At 38.1% G+C, this 16,433-nt stretch overlaps 1 protein-coding gene across 1 annotated transcript in view; it reads right to left on the bottom strand.

The window, feature by feature from the left end:
- TOPAZ1 (testis and ovary specific TOPAZ 1) overlaps positions 1–16,079 on the bottom strand; it is a gene marked incomplete at both ends in the record, with an annotated part of 41,285 nt that extends 25,206 nt beyond the window's left edge. The window contains 8 exons of the mRNA XM_079538485.1: positions 2,932–3,109; positions 4,763–4,869; positions 5,398–5,481; positions 6,623–6,753; positions 8,460–8,527; positions 11,313–12,906; positions 13,354–13,647; positions 14,975–16,079. Of these exons, the coding sequence (XP_079394611.1) occupies positions 2,932–3,109; positions 4,763–4,869; positions 5,398–5,481; positions 6,623–6,753; positions 8,460–8,527; positions 11,313–12,906; positions 13,354–13,647; positions 14,975–16,079 (3,561 nt within the window). The remainder of the gene's footprint in view (positions 1–2,931; positions 3,110–4,762; positions 4,870–5,397; positions 5,482–6,622; positions 6,754–8,459; positions 8,528–11,312; positions 12,907–13,353; positions 13,648–14,974) is intronic.
- Positions 16,080–16,433: the final 354 nt, after the last annotated feature.

Genomic DNA, 16,433 nt, shown 5'->3' with positions numbered 1-16,433 from the left:
TAACTGTCTGAGAATTCTGGGTAGGTAAAATTCCTTTATCCTTTCCAGCACCCAGCAAAATGGATGATGCAGTCTCTCCTAAAAATATGAAACTTTTTCAGCTTTTTAGTTCTACAAAAACAATAAAACAAAGAGCATTATTCATGTTTTGTTTAAGCTGGAAACAGAATTCAACAAAGGTTCACTGTGAACATGTCTCATCATCACTGACTTCGTTCCCAGAAATTCTATTTATTCATTTTTAACATTTTAGAGGACTAGAAACGTAAATATACATAGGTCAATAATTTCTTACTACATAAAGAGAGAACTGTCTCAATATTCATAATGAATTTACTGCCAAAGTATCAAAATTCATTAAGGATTCAGCAACTCACTTTTATATTTTTGTCTGTCTTCCCTGTCTCAGAATCTCCGTAAGTTTGCAGGGGCAGTGAAAGACTTCTTCCTGAGAATCTATCATCTAGAAATTAGGATAAGGACAATAAATGGATCATGTAATAAAATGAGTCATCGTGAAACCACTCTCATGTATCTTATTTCCCTTTGTCTTTAGGAATCCTTCCAGTCACAGGCATGATGTGATTAATGAAAATTTGATTAATACAGTCTAAAAACCAGCAATCTAACTTAAGAGATTTCTTAATTATCCTGATATGAAGTAAACAAACTTCAAGAGAAAGGACTTGAGGTTAAACTTCTGAATTAAAAACTTCACTACTTTGTGCGAGGTTTCTTATCTTAAGAAAGATGAGAAAAGAAATTGAATCAAAATATCCAGAAGTTCCAATCTCAAAAGGAAAAAAAAAAACAAACAAACCTTTAGCAGTGATCCTTGCACTGCTGCATCACTAACAAGAATTTTTTTCCAGAACTGAAATAAAATCTTCAATAACCTACATGTTTTAAGTGCTACAATGTGCAGCTCAAGTCCAGTGGAAGTTACTGGTTTCTTAACCGTGAAACTTGGGTTTAGATCCTTAATTATTGCTCATGCTGGAGCTTTCTTCTTCTGAAGAATGAGCAATCTTGCAATATTAATGGAAGACACGAGTTCAAATTCTTTAATTTCATATTTAAATAGAAGGATGAGCTTTCAAATGCCTTCCTTCCTGGGGTGCACATCTGGCCTCTTTAAAGAACTGGGCATTCAAAAGGCAGGGTGCTCAGTGCTTTCCAAAAAACTACAGTTTAAATAAAGAACATCCAATAAACAGTCATGTTCCAGTGGAGATTTGCACTCTTGATCTGTGCATCATTCTAGACAGACAGGACAGTCATAGGATGGGAAGCATACATATAACAGAACAATTAATTACAGAAATGTTAAGTACTGTCACAGCAGCAGTGATAGGGAATTTAGGAAAGATTTAGCCACAGAAAGAACATTGAGAAAACAGTCGGCTACCAGCTGCAGAAATAAAATGCCCCTGAGAACTTTTAACTCAGAAGTTTCCTCCCACAGTTCTAGCTGTCACACAACAATGGAATCATCAAAGTTGGAAAAATGACCTCTGAGATCATCTAGTTCAATCATCAGTTCACCCCCACTATGCCTACTAAACCATGTCCCTCACTGCCACATCTACACACTTCTTGAAAACCTCCAGTGATGGCGACTCTTCCGCTTCCCCAGGCAGCCTGTTTCAATGCAATACCACTCTTTCCAAGAAGTTTTTCCCAGTGATCAGCCTAACAAGCCTGTCCCCACTGCCCGGAGTTCCTGGCCAGGTCCTTGGAACAGTCTGCACTCTCTCCTCCCACCACATCAAATTAACAGGGAGCAGATCTTAAAGAGTTGATCCTGCCTTCATCGTTCAAACAAACAAGAAAAACCCACAAAAAACCTGTTTTACTCTTTCCTGGCACAGATGCTCTTGCTTTGGCAGCTTTTTTGACCAATGCTATGGAAGCTTTAGAAGAACTCTTCAGAAGATTTATACACTTTTAAAGCCAAAGCCACAAGCAAGTTTAAACCACTGTAGTCTACAGACATATTTCAGTCTGTAATTTCGTATTTACAGACATATAGTTGCTTCTTAGAGCATTTATGTTTCTTGCACTTCCTAAATATACTGGTAAGATGATAAAATCACTCTAAAAGCTCAGGCTGGCAGTATAATCTGAAATTAAACAAGAATGTCTGACACCAATCTCAATTCTAAAAATCCAGATTTATAAATATCCATATTAACCAATAATTCTGAAAACATAATATCCCAAAACAGGTGCTGCAAAGGAACAAAATGCATATCTGTCCATAAATAGTCCTGTTTTCCTTCATCCTGTGTGCCAAATAAAACTACATGTTTATGTAAGGCTAAACATCACAGTTCTCATGTGCAGAGAAAAGAGAAGGAAACCATGACTACAGCTGCATTGAATTATGATTTCTCTATTAACAGAAACACTTCAGTGGTACACTGCCCCAGTCATGAAATATACTAGGTCAAAATTAAATGCTGCTTATTAATTCTAGATCATTTCCTTGATCCAATTTAGTAAATGCTTCACAAACATTTGAGTTGGCAGAAACAAGAAATTTTTGATCGTTGGCAAGGTGGGCAAACTCCTTTGCCAAGAAGTGCTGACAGATAGTAATCAATCAAGAAAACCTGTTGTCACATTCTCTGACCATAAATAAAGAAAAATAAGTTACTTGCTAATAACATGGTTCATACACAATCTGTCAAAATCCTAAGAATGCAGACATTATTGTTCAATTAAAGTATTTGAAGACTATAAATAGCAAGATAAAACGATTGATATCTGACCCTACCAAATAAGAAAATGGTTAAAAAATCCCAAACAAGAAACAAGTGAACAACTCAATAAGCAAAAAATCAGTCTATCATTATGCTTACATTTATGCTTCCAGATGCACAATTAACAAAAAACGACTTTGGAAACTGAAAAAAAAAAAATCCTTACAATTTTGTAGGTAAGTAACACGTCAAAATAAATTTTGGAGCTTTTCTCAATAGAGCACACAGTACCATTCTTCCAGGGTTTCTGCACCATACTTTCACTGAAGTTGCTCACGTTCGGGGCATGCAATGGCAATTCTGAGAGCAGTTCACAGCTCACAAGATCTCTGTATTTACAGTCACTGTTGAGCATTAAAAAACAGATATAGCCAAATTACAAAAGGTGCTTCTTCCATATCAGAAACAAATGTAAGGAGGTATTAAGTGCATAAAAAATGACAACTTCTTCAAGAATTAAAGTGACACTAAAAAATTCACAGTAAAGTTGAATGGCTGGCAGTCCCAACAACTTTACTTTCATTACTCCCACAGCTTGGTCCAATCTCATTATAGTATCAGCTGAGATTATTCTGTTCTGGAGTGTAATTACATAAAATTCTGTGAGTAGGAAGGGCACACATGAATCACTTTTTTTTTCTTCTCACTTAGCTGACAGGAAGTTTGAGATGATTTCTGCCACCTTTGAAGAAGCTCTACTTTTCAGTAGTCTGTTACATATAATATCTGACAAAGAAGTAATCCACAGAACATTTGAACAGCCAACCATTTTCTTTCCTAATAATCGACTGTATTCAAGAGAACTCAAAACCTATTCTGCCTTTATTCCCAAACATATATATCCTAGGTAATTAGATTTTGAAGATGTTTTGTTTTCCAAAATAAGGTACAAATATTGCTAGCAAAATGCTTAATGATCTCTTTCTTATTTGTAAATAAAGCCATAGAAAAAAAAAAACACTCTTTAATCAGATTTCTCCCCCTTCAATTAATAATTTAGGCTAAGTACAAATGACACCACATCATGCTTGCTGTTTGGAGAAAGAAACTGACTTGCTGTTTTCTGTGAGGGTCACACTCCATTTATTTAGTAGCTCTTAGCCAGGGTAACTCAAACCGTTCCTGATCTGCACAGTTTTTCATACAGTTTTTAGGAAAAATGCTAATGCGGATGACAATAAATTGCATCCACCATGCCCAAATTCCTCAATAGCAATCTTTATTTCAGTCAGCACAGACTATTATTCCCCACCAGAGGGAAAACAAGGTGCGTGCACCTAGCGGCCCAGAATTTTGCAATCACCGCATAAAATGTTTTTTAGCATATCTCTGTCATGCCAGCCTTAGAGCTGATAAAACAGGATTTTAACAGCAGCCCACCTTCAGGATAGCAGTCTCAGCTCTTTTTAATCTTGACATCAAACTACACATAATTTTGCCAAGAACTCTAAACTGTATAGCTGTACAATCTGTCTGCTTACTGAACTGAAGTCACCATTAGAAGCAGAGTTTGTTAATGAGGAATAACAACTGTGTTTTCTTCTAGATGAAATTTTGCAATGGTAATGTTTTCCAGTGAAACTAGAGAAAACAGTTTTACTCCAAATAAAGGATTAAACCCTTCTCTAAGTACAGAGTGCTGCGTTTCAACTATGACAGCACATCTTAGCTCTAATGCTCTGTTAAGGAATGAAATGAATTACTGTGGTATCCCTTGCACAAACTTTTTTTATCCAGCATAATCTACTTTTTCTGTAGCACAAAGAGCCATATATGCTATAAAGGAAATCTAAAACACTTAAGCAGAAGGAGGAGCTTGGAGCTTCCAGCTGATTAATGAATAGATGCAGCATTTTCCATTTAATGCACTCTGTGACAGACTTCAGTCACAGAAATGCGAGTGGTGCCTGAAAAAAGCAATACTCTATGCTAAAGTTCTTTGACTACTTGCGAAAATTACTCTGAAATGTCTATGATTCAATTTCTCTTTTGATTACCGGAATATTCCATAATTTAAGTATAACTTTGATATTTTTTCTACAATGTCATCTTCTGCTTCATTTTTTTCCCACTGACGCTGAATGGAGGTTGCAACTGAAGGATTCTGAATTGTACATATGCAAGTCATACATACAATAAATAGTGTAAGCACCACTTGAAGCTGACATAACAGTTAAGCACATGCTTAACTCCACATGCCATATTTTTAAGTGTCTTTTCCATTCAGGTATTTGTCAGCTTGAATTTGAATGAAATCTTTAAATCCTCTCATGAATTCTGTCAAGTTCAAAGAGATATAGAAATGAAAGTGTTATTTTTATTGAATTCTAGCAAGTACTATTGTGGCTGAAGATATATCCATCTCATACTGCACTCATACAGAGATGCCGGAACAAGTGAGACTCTGGCATAAAGGGAATAAATTCAGTCAGCTGCTGGAGGATAAAATATCTTCTGTTGTCCTGTTAGGCTTTAACTAGAATACTGGTATAACCTTGTAGATAGCACACAGAAATTATATTATTTCACTTTTATTTTCTTATATAACAGAAAACATTAATTAAAATGACGACAGTGTACTGGTAAAAATATCATACTCCATTTGTAGAGTGACTAGGGAACATCATGTTACCTTAAGGACACAGTACATGTACCTTTTTCCAGCTTCACTTTTTTCTCTTGGTTCCACAGCAGCCACTCCATCTGCAAACCTGAACTGCAAAGATATTTAAAATAAACCTTTATGGTTTGAGTTTGGTTAAGTCTGAGGTTTGGAAAATACCTACAGCTAATCTCACAGCACTGAAAAACAAAATACTGGGATCCTGACTTTATAAAGCCTTAACACTATGAAGTAGCCCATCTTTGGAGTGGCCTGGCAGAACTGCAACAAGTACTACTTAATCAATAACCTGTACCATTTGACAGCCCTTTGTATCCTTTCTAAGAGTAGGGGAAAAAAGAGTGCTGTTCACTTTATGAATCAGACTTTATGAGTGCCAACTCCGTTTGCTGAAGGAAACATTTATATTCCTCTTTTAAACATCGATTTTACCAAGGAAATCAATTCTTTATTGTTTGATTACCTCACTTGTGCACTTACCAATCTTCAGCCATCTGTACTTTGCAGTTTAACTTACCCAGTTAAGACCATTACCCACTCCAGAAGTAGTGGAAAATGACAGACACTATCAGCACCTGTGTCTGAGCGGCAGTGAAATGCAAATTTTAATCCATTATCAAATAAGTAAATACCATAAAACTTCAGCAACTCTTAAAAAATCCTAGGCAGCTTATCTAGAAGAAGGAGGTGATAGAAGGTAGAAAGGTCAAATAACGTCACTGAGCATGAAAATTGCTTAACGCTCCCGCAGATTGCCAGGAAATCAGTAAGTGAATGTCATGGAAGGTTTGCCCCAGTAATCAACCACAGAACACTTCTGAGATGCAGGATGGCTGCATAGCTCCCCAGCTTTCAAACACCACCCTGTTCTTCCAAGACTGTGTGGTGAGAAATATTTGACACCAGCTTTTATGGTATGTCACTTACGCACAGAAGTGTCTGTGTGTCCATTGGAACAGTCCCTTCCAAACAGAATTACTGTAAAAACTGAGATGACAACAAGTTGTTTCATATCAAATTTGATGACAGGTTATTAATGACAGGTTAAGAAAATTAAGTTCCATCAAGCAAAAATTTAAATGTCAATAGCACGTAGTAATCGTAACACTCTGAAAATAATATTCCTTTCATTACAGGAATCTAAAAGCATTGATGAAACAGCATCAGCAATAACAACCGCCCAAATACACGGATTTCTTAAACTGTTCAGTGACAAAGCATAATTTCTCGGTACCTTTTCATCTAGTTCAAAACTCTTTAGAAGTTCATCCAGTTCTGTTAGTTGTCCATCTTCAAAAGAGTCCTCAGTAAAACTTCGCATAGGACTGTTTCCACTGGAGGAATTGTGGGTTTTAATATCTGAAGCTGAGAATGCAAAACACATCGTCTGTTTCCCATACTATAACCTAGACAAAATTACTTCTACTACATATTTTAAAAACTTAATACAATGACATTTAAGAACCTGTAGGACATTGTAAATGCAAAATTTGTATGTAAAATTATTCCACTTAAAGCATGAGCCCTGTCAAATAAATATTAAACTGAATCTGCAATTAAAATTCCAATCGGGCTGTAGGCTGTACGTTCTACAGTAGTAACTGCAGAATAATACAACAGGTTTATTTATATCACATTTAATTCAGTATTTTAAAAATAAACTCAGTTAAGATTTATTGTTAGAGAACAGCCCAAGATATATATAGCAATTTGCTAAGCAAATAATGACTTAAGTCTTTACTGGAGAAAGGGTAAGTTAATTGTAATGACACGATGCAACTCGGCAGTAAATACAGGCAGCAATGAAAAACTCAAAATTCATGTAAGGAGTATTCAATGCCAGGAAATGTCAGAACCTTCTGTAAGCGCTGCAGGAAATGAAAGGAACAACTGACTACAGTTTTCTGAAGCAGCTCTTTACACACAATAAAAGAGCTTTCCGTTAGAAAAAAATTCTTTGTTTCATTGGATCACCGTCACCAGTCTGCATCATCATTGATACACATCAGCAAGAAGACAGTGTACATAACGTTTCTACTTGAAAGACAAAGATGACTGACGTCATCCAGATTGCTCAACCCTAACTGCAGTATTTGTTGCCATTCATACACTGTGAAGCCACTCAGACAACCAGCCATGACATCCTTGTGTAACACAATGCACCGATGAAGTAAAACGTATTTCCAAATGAACATGTAAGTTGCCAGTGATAACCACTATCAGTCATCTTTTTTTGTTCTGTACAGGTCATTTGTCTTTTAAGAAGTCATACATCTAGCATAGGTTGATATGAATGAGGGTACTTAAGTGCGTGACAAAATGCTACATTAATCAGACCTGGGAAGAAGGAGCTGCTTAATCTATTTCTTTGTTTTCAGCACAAGAAGACTTAAAATTTTTTGGCCTCTAATTTTACTTGACTATGATGTAAAACAACAATTAGTTTAAACAAACACAGAAGTTACTGAATAGCACAGGACCTGCTTCCAGGTTTGGTTTCCATCACCTTAATTCTGCAGATGCCACCATACGTACCCTGTTTACAAGATAAGAGGTCTCTACCTGTAGACTTGCTCCCTACTTCTCCTCAGAGGTGTTGGTGTCTGAACTCTTACCACTCATTACCTTTCATTTTTGCCTTCTAATCACTAAGACGTTAAACCTTTTCTCCTCTCACTATTCCCAAGGAGAAATTCACTCCTTTTTCTCCAGGATACTACTTCTACCCAAACTTACTCCTTCAACACGAACTTAACACACTAATGAAAACACTCAGTGTCCTACTACTGTCTAATCAACTAACAGAAATTTTTGGTTAAAGAGCAAGGGATGTCGAAAGAGTAAAATCAACAGACAGGAATCACAGAAAACGATGTTCTTGAAAGAGATTCGTATCATTTCAAAAGACCTGCGTTTCATATAATTGGGAAATCTCTGTTACAATAAAAGACGTTATTAGCTGACACACACTCGTTTTATATGGAAAGTATAAATCCTAGGTTTTCCCCCTAAATATCTTCGTGGTTACTTTCTCCTTGATTTCACATTCAAAAACTTCTAAAAACGCTTACCTTTTAGCATCAAATCCCATGAATTTTCAGCATCATTCAACTTTCCAGATTCTTGTATATTAATGTCTCTGTTTTGAACAAAAGGTATACTTAACATTCTCATCTTGCAAAACAGAATTAATCCAACCAGTTCTGTACAATTTGTACAATTACAATTCTGTACAATTAAAGTTCGCACTAATGCTTTTAGCCACGGACAGATCCTTAGTTACAACACTATGCTCATTAGAGTGTTCTTAAATCTCTTTTGGCTGTTCTATGCTTATTCCCATAAAAGTACATGTAAATACAGTAAGAAAAGCTAAGACATTTCCAAATCCCAAATCTAAAATCTCATCACCTCCTTTCACCTTTGCTTAAAGTATTGAAAAAGGGAATTCTCTTCTATAGAGTACATTATTGAAAGAGCGTACTAACAAACCAATTCATGAGTTTCAAATAAAGAAATGTCATTTGTAGTAATTTTACATTCAAGATATTTTGCATAACAATGAATCTTAAAGACAGCAAGAAAAACTTCTGTTTGCAGAAAGATACTTAGGTCACTTATTTTAAAGAATAGTTGGAAAAAACAATGGCAATTTGCAAGAACCTATGAAAACAACACTTCCCCAGTATGTGCAACTTTGAACTATGCATCACTGAGGTACAAATACCTACAGAGGTCTACAAAAATTACTAAGAAGGAGATTTTAATTATGCCCCAGCAAGTCTGCAGAGATAGGAAGGATTCTTCTCAGAATCAGGTTCTCCGTAAGCTTTTTCCTTTCTCTCCCATGCATTTATTTGATGATTTTGCTTATAACAACTATTCTTTCAAATCGCAGTGCAGATAGTTTCAGAAAGCTATCACCATCACAAACTTTTTTTTTTTTTTTTTTTAATGGAAAATATATAACAGAGTCAAGAGCCTGAAATCTTCATGTTCAGGTCAGAAGCCATTTCCCAATCTTTACCAGATTTTGCTGCATAGTGTGGAACATTTATGGGAGCCACATTGTAAGATTTTGTCAAGAAGGTGCCTCCATCACATACAGCACGTTGCATCTATCACCAGCTTAAGAAATCTAAGAGCACTGACAGAACCTTAAGAAGTCAATGCATTTTAGAGTTCCGGAAATGAGGACAGACTCGGTAGTCAGAGTTTGAGTAGTGAACGCAGAATGATCTTGCATGTTGCTGCTGATTAAATTTAAACAAATCTCCTTACAGCACAAGCTGTGTTAACCAGCGTAGCTCAGTTTGCTACTCTGCATTTGAAAAAGGATTAAATTTTGGGAGTTTTACTTGAAAGGAGGAAAGTAAAAAGCAGAAGTGTCCTAAAAGCAAGAAAGGGTACTGATGCTCTGTCAGAGGTAGTCGCCTTGTTCCCAAAGGGAATACTCATACTAACAAATTTACTATGACACAGCCTAACTACTTCTTAAGAAGTTGGATGCTCCTACTAAAGACATATCATCTGAATACTGCTCTTCACAGGCTTGCTTAAGCAGAAGTATTTTTATATTAAAAAAAGAAGCTTAATATTCTCATGTCTAGAAAACTGGTTGGCACACTGATTTCCTTGCTCTCTTTTGTGAGCTTAGTGACAGGAAAAGGATAAGAAGTGCAAAGACACACAGAAAAAAACAAATGCAGTTATTAGATGGTGCAACATTGGAAAAAGTTAAATTAGCGTTTAAAATAAAGATAACCTAAGGCTACCCAGAAAGCACAGAGAAAGAAAATAAAACACCCATCAATAAACCCCCCTAATTTTCAGATGAAATTCTTGTGTAGTTCCTACCTAAAGAATTTAATCTTGAAACTCCTTCATCAAAGAAAAGTATCGGAGCTTAGAGAGAAAACAAGACTACAGAGTTGATGAGTTAATCACAGAATGGAATCGTAGAACGGTTTGGGTTGGAAGGGATCTTAAATATCATCTAGCTCCAACCCCCTGCTATGGGCAGGGACACCTCCCTCTAGGCCAGGCTGCTCACAGCCCCAACCAGCCTGGTCTTGAATGCTTCCAGGGAGGAGGTATCCACAAACTCTATTCTGGTGTCTCACCACCCTCACAGTAGAGAATTTCTTCCTGATACCTATATGTATCCTCTTCAGTCAAATGCTATTTCCCCTTGTCCTGTTGTTACATACCTTTATAGAAAACCTCTCCCTAGCTTTCCTGCAGGCTCCTTCACATACTGGACGGCCTATCTCACAAAGCACTATGGCTTGATTTATAAAAGCTTGTTACCCCACCCCCATGACTTTTATTATCACTTCAAAATCCAGAAAAACACAAATGCCTACAAATGCATATTAGACACTTCGTGAATGAAGGATCCCAAATAACTGTAACACATCAGCCAAATTACACATTTGAGAATTATTCACATGTGTGATTGTAGAAGAGAAGTGTGGATAGAGAAACTGAGAATGGAACGCTACTGTGGAGACAGTTGCTTACTCATACAGACTCAGTAAAAGAATATGCTACACCTAGAAAAAAGACAAATACTGTATGAATTTACATGTAAAATCTACTCTCAAAGGGATACTGCTTAAGTCAGATACTCAAAAATAATTAGTTATTAAGACAACTATCGTTAATAATCAGCTTTGTTTATATTTCATATTTCATTTCATCTATACCAATGCTTGAGGATTAGGTATTCCTTCCATTCAGAGTTTATCCTAGTTCTTTAAAACAAACAAACCAAAACAAAACCAAACCAGAAAAATTTATTTTCACTCAGAAAACTACTCTACCACAATCAAGCTTTGACACTTAGGAAGCCTGACAACTACAACCAAAGTGTATCAATACGAGGTTAGCATTATTGTCATAAAGCAGAACAATAAGCATACCTAAAATTACCATTTACTGAATGACTGTTTTCTGAAGTAACAGCACACTCGGGATATTGCTTTTCCTCTTTAATGAAGATGCTAGAACAGCATGCCTTTGCAGGACAATTTTCACTGTCTGTGACTGTAAACTCCTCTTCACCACTGGTTCCAAAAAGATCAGGGTCATCCTGGATCACATCAATGACAAGAACATCTTTGTTGTAAGCTTCAAGAACATCTGGAAACTTTTCACTTTTGTGTTGTGGAAGACTGGCTTTTGATTTGCTGTCATCATGTATTTCTAATGCAACACGGTGGTCAACTGCATCCCCTGAATGATGGGAAACCTCTGATTTCCATACAAAATCAGTACCACAGAAGTCAGGTGAAGATGATTTTATCTGTCTCTCAAGAGGACATGGGTATAAAAAGACAGGATCAGGGAGTGTGGACATCTCATCTGAAAGCTTTTCACAGCCATCGTGCCGAAAGTCCTTACTGTTGACCTCATCAGCTTCTTTCTTCATGGAAGCTGAAGATACAGCATCACTTACTACAGGAAGAGGCTGCTGCTTCACCTTCATCAAGGTAGTCTTCTCATCTCTTTTCTGACTTCCTGAAACACTAGTGCTATCAAGCTCTGGTGGACTACAGGTTTTACTCTCAACTGAACTGACAGGTTCCAACGTCCCAGGTTCAGGTTTGTTTCTGCGTAAAGGTATTTTGAAATTTGTCAGGTTTCTGGTGTTTAGTACTGTTGTTTGTTCTAATTCAGAAAGCATCTGGTTCACAACTGCTGCTTTATGGTCTAAGTTGACTCTGCTTCGTTTTCCTTTAGATGCACTATTCTGGTCTGCCACAGACAGGTTTCTTTTTGTTTCAGTTCCTTTATCTTTTGCACTTGTAAAATGTGAGGTATGTGAGGTTGCTTTATCTTCTTGCATATCATCAGGGTTAAAAGACACAGCACTTTTAACCATATTAATTGGTGATTCCACATTTTCATTGCTCATTCTACAAGTCTCATAAATACCCACAGAAGAGGATTCTGAGATTTCAACTGAAGTTAGACAGTCAGCACTTAGATCCATTATTTTATGTGCAGGTTCTTTGTTAACTTCTGCCAACGATGTATGCAAAACCAGCTGTCTCAAATTCCCTGCCACAGAACTGTTTCCTACAGTTTTGACACTGCTTTCATCAGAGGACTCTGCAAAGACTGGACTTAAAATTATTTTTCCTTCTGAGACAGACCAACGACTTTCAGGGACCCATGCAGAAGTCCTGGCACAAGATTCAATAGGCCAAACATGTATGCCAGTCATAGGTATTGCTCTTTGACAGGTAAACTGCTGCAAATTCTTCTTAACTTTATTTAATTTTTCATCCATCATGCTGTTGTGATGATTAGAAACATTACGAGCATGAGTTAGTGCTCTCGGGCTACCTGAAGTAGGAGAATAGCACTGTGATGCCACAGTGTTTGAACCTTCTCTTTCTGCTACTGTCGACAGATGAGATGTCTTCTCACAGCCATCTCCAAATGCAAGTAATTTAGTACTCTTCTTTCTCCTATTCTTTCTACTCTTTTGTGCTTCACAAGTACTGCTTTCTGTACATAGATGAGATGCACAGTCATACAAATCTGACAGAGCTGTTTCTTTATTATTTAGTCCTAAGGTTGCAGAGGAGTCTGAAGAGGCAACTGCAGCTTCTCCTGGTAACTCACACTTACTGCATTCATTATTGACATTTGGGAAAACAGTCTGCATGGCTGACATCTCAGTGATTTTCATCTTTTTTCTACTCTTTCTAACAGCATTACATTTTTTTTCACTTGAGAACTTACTGTTTTTACTCTGGTTGCACAAAAAATGCCCTTTATGCTGAGCTTTTACTTCTTTATTAAACACTAACCTATCTTTTATGAGTGATCTCTCATTTTGCATTCTATTAGTGCTGCAATTTATATCACTCTGTTCTTTATCACCAGGACTACTGGAATTCCTCTCATCCTGGGCTTTATGGAAGCATCCTCTTACATTAAAGGTGCTGATACCTCCATTCACTGAAGATTTTACCAATGTATTGATGCAACTACAGGCCTCCAATCTTACAAATGGATTCTTTCTTGTTACATCAAGCAAGTTATTACAGCTGTTTAGGCTGTTTCCACTATTCTCTGTATCATCATGTTCTGCATTCATCACTTTTTCAGCTGCAGTTAGGCTAAGATTCTGCAAGCATGTGATAGAATCAGTTCTGGGTTTCCTGTTTTTAAACTGTACACCAGACTTTTTAGCTTCAGGATGACACAGAAAAATATTGCTTTGTGTCCCACTTAATGCATCAACTGCAGGAGATTCCAAGAAGTGAGATTCCTTTTCGCAGGGATTTTCTGATCTCATTAGAGTTGCTTTACACTTCTTCACAGCTTGTACACCTGAGTTTTGTTTATTTTTTTTCTGTTTTTTCTTTGCTGCTCAGAAACAAAGCAATCTTATTAAACAGCATGCTAAGGGAAAAAACAACAACCTTATTGCAGAATTGTACAAAAAGAACAAAAAACAGTCAAGGTTAGTAAAGAGCATAACACTACATAAGGCAAAAACATTTCAGTTGCATTTCACCATTTTTTTTTTCTTTAAGTAAGCACTGTTAGCAGCCTTAAAAGTATCAAATTATGTTGTCTTCAGAAAACTACAGATAAACAACAGAACCTGAAGATGTTGAAAGGTCAATGGAAGCTGTATATTTAAAATGGGTGGAAACCAATTACAGCAAGTCTGCCAAGAAAATGCTTATGGCATTTGCACAATCAGCCTTACAAATCTTTTGTTTACACAATACATTCTCTGCAATAGAAAAACTTATAAACATAATAATACAACCATTTATTTCAGATATATAGTCTGATTAAATGCTTAAGACTGTCCCAGATCCAAGAAAATTCCAGGACTTGCAATTTTGTAAAATACTTTTTACTTGAGAGCAAATACAGATTCTGTAAACTGTACATGCAAAAATACGAAGAATTAACTTGAGAACATATTGGTAAAATTTTGTTAAGATCTCAATTTTCAAAGTAAAACAATTTTAATATCTCATTTTTTCAGGATACGGTATCTAGATTAATTATTTACTAGTAACCTACAGCAAATGTTTGTCATTTGAATATATTCATTTTTAAAACAGAAAGAATGCCTTACAGATAATTGTCCTGAAAAAAGGAGATTTTTTTAAAACCCTATTCCAGAACTGTTCAGCTGATATAATCCTCTTAATATCACAAAATAAAATCTAAAATGCTTACTCAGGGCCTGCTGCTCCTGATACCTCCTACTTCCCCTATTCACCCCCAGGTAACATGGTCTACTCTCTTTTGGGCTAAATGACCACTTTTCTACTTCGAAAAAGCTCTCCCCCTTCCTAAAGTTCCTATCTCAAGAAGTGTAGAGATAAGAGCTAAATGACTGGCGACATGTTAACAGGCTCTTTAAGACAGGATACACACCACTCTTTCCTGCCTGCATGACTTTGTCCCTCAAAGTCACTTCCACCTGCAGAAATAAAATTATCTCCTATTTTTAGTTTCTAATGAGGTCTTACTGAGCACCATCCCTTGTCCTGAAAGCCCAAATTCTAAACCTGTACTTCTACAATGGGGGACAAATGCTTACCACATTCCTGCTTGCTATCTGCTCCTTTCTGAAGGTCTGAGCTCAGCTGATGTTCTCGGATGCAACATTTGCGCTGCTCTCCTCCAATCTCTGATTGTTCTTGGCCACTTAAGCCCTGCACACATAGCAATGGCAATGAGTCTTCCTCTGTCAGACTTGCAGAGTTTTCCTTGGACTCCACACACTGTGTGTACAGCTCTAACAGGGCAGGTCCTGGCCCTTGTAGTTCTGATTTCACCAAAGACTGCCTGCCTTTCTTTGTCAAGTCTCTCTTTCCTCCCTTCTTTGGCTTTTTCAGCCTTTCTAAGGAACACCCATCCACACTCTCTGGGTTACCTACCACTTCCTGAGGTTTTGGTTCAGACAAGAAAGACTCCTCAGTCCCCAAACTCTTAAGACCTGGGATTTGCAGATTCAGTATCATTAAAGAGGCAGTGCCTTTCATTTCAGTGCTACACGCACCCTTTCTAGGCTGCAGCACCTCAGGTTCTGACAAACAGGAAACAACACTATGCCCCTCTGTCCTCTCAAGATCCTCCTCCAAGGCTGGGATTTGCAATTTCAATTCCATATAGGAATGCTTGCGTTTTTTTCCTGAGGGTCGCGTATTCTCCTGGAAACCAGAGAGGTTTGGTCTTTCTGGGCTGCCTGACAATGTCTTCCGCAAGTCAGTTCCTAAGCAAAATGACTGCTGACCCTGTCCTGTCTCTTTGCCTACAGTCTTTTCCAAACACGCTCCCGCCACTATGGCTGCTTGCCCACCTTCACACACAGCACTGTCTGATACCTGGAGAGCAGAATCATTCTTCCTTTCAGAAGACACCCTACTCTGTATCCCCTTGCTTTTCTTACCACCTGGCCTCTGCCTACTCTTGGCTTGCTCCTTCTGCACAGACAGAAGAAAAGTCAACTGCTCAGAGGAATCTACAGAGAGTGCAGCAGGTTGGGAACGTGAAGGTGAGGGCTGCTCGGATTCCCTCTCTGGCGCCAGCTGAGGACTCAGCTCGACTATCACCTGCTTCCCTAGCTCACACCCCACCTCCGCAGCCCGGAGAGCAAGCAGTGTCTCAGCCCCGACCACCTTCCCAGATCTTAACTGCGGCATTGTGGGGGACACCACCAAGCCCTGCAAACCCCACACACCTGCACACCTCTACCAGCACGCTGCCTAGCCCGGGCCCTGAGAAGTACAGGCCCGAGCAGGAAGGGAGCGCAACCTTCTCCTGCCGCAGCAGAGCCCGGCCCGAGAGAAGCACAGCCTGCGAGCCCACAGCCACCAGCCAGTTCCCACCCCACGCCTCCCTGCTGCCTCACAGACAAACAGCACCACCGGCTCTGCCGCCTCCCACCCCCTCCCCGCACTGCGGGTTTCTCGCCACTTCTCAGTTCGCTGCTCCGGCTCTCAAGGCCCAGCGCCTCCTGCCAGCGACGAGCAGCTCACGCAGTAGAACGGCCTCCA

Source organism: Tetrao urogallus, assembly GCF_951394365.1.
Source record: "Tetrao urogallus genome assembly, chromosome: 7".
NCBI classification, from domain to species: domain Eukaryota; kingdom Metazoa; phylum Chordata; class Aves; order Galliformes; family Phasianidae; genus Tetrao; species Tetrao urogallus.
This window is presented reverse-complemented; position numbering and strand designations above follow the sequence as displayed.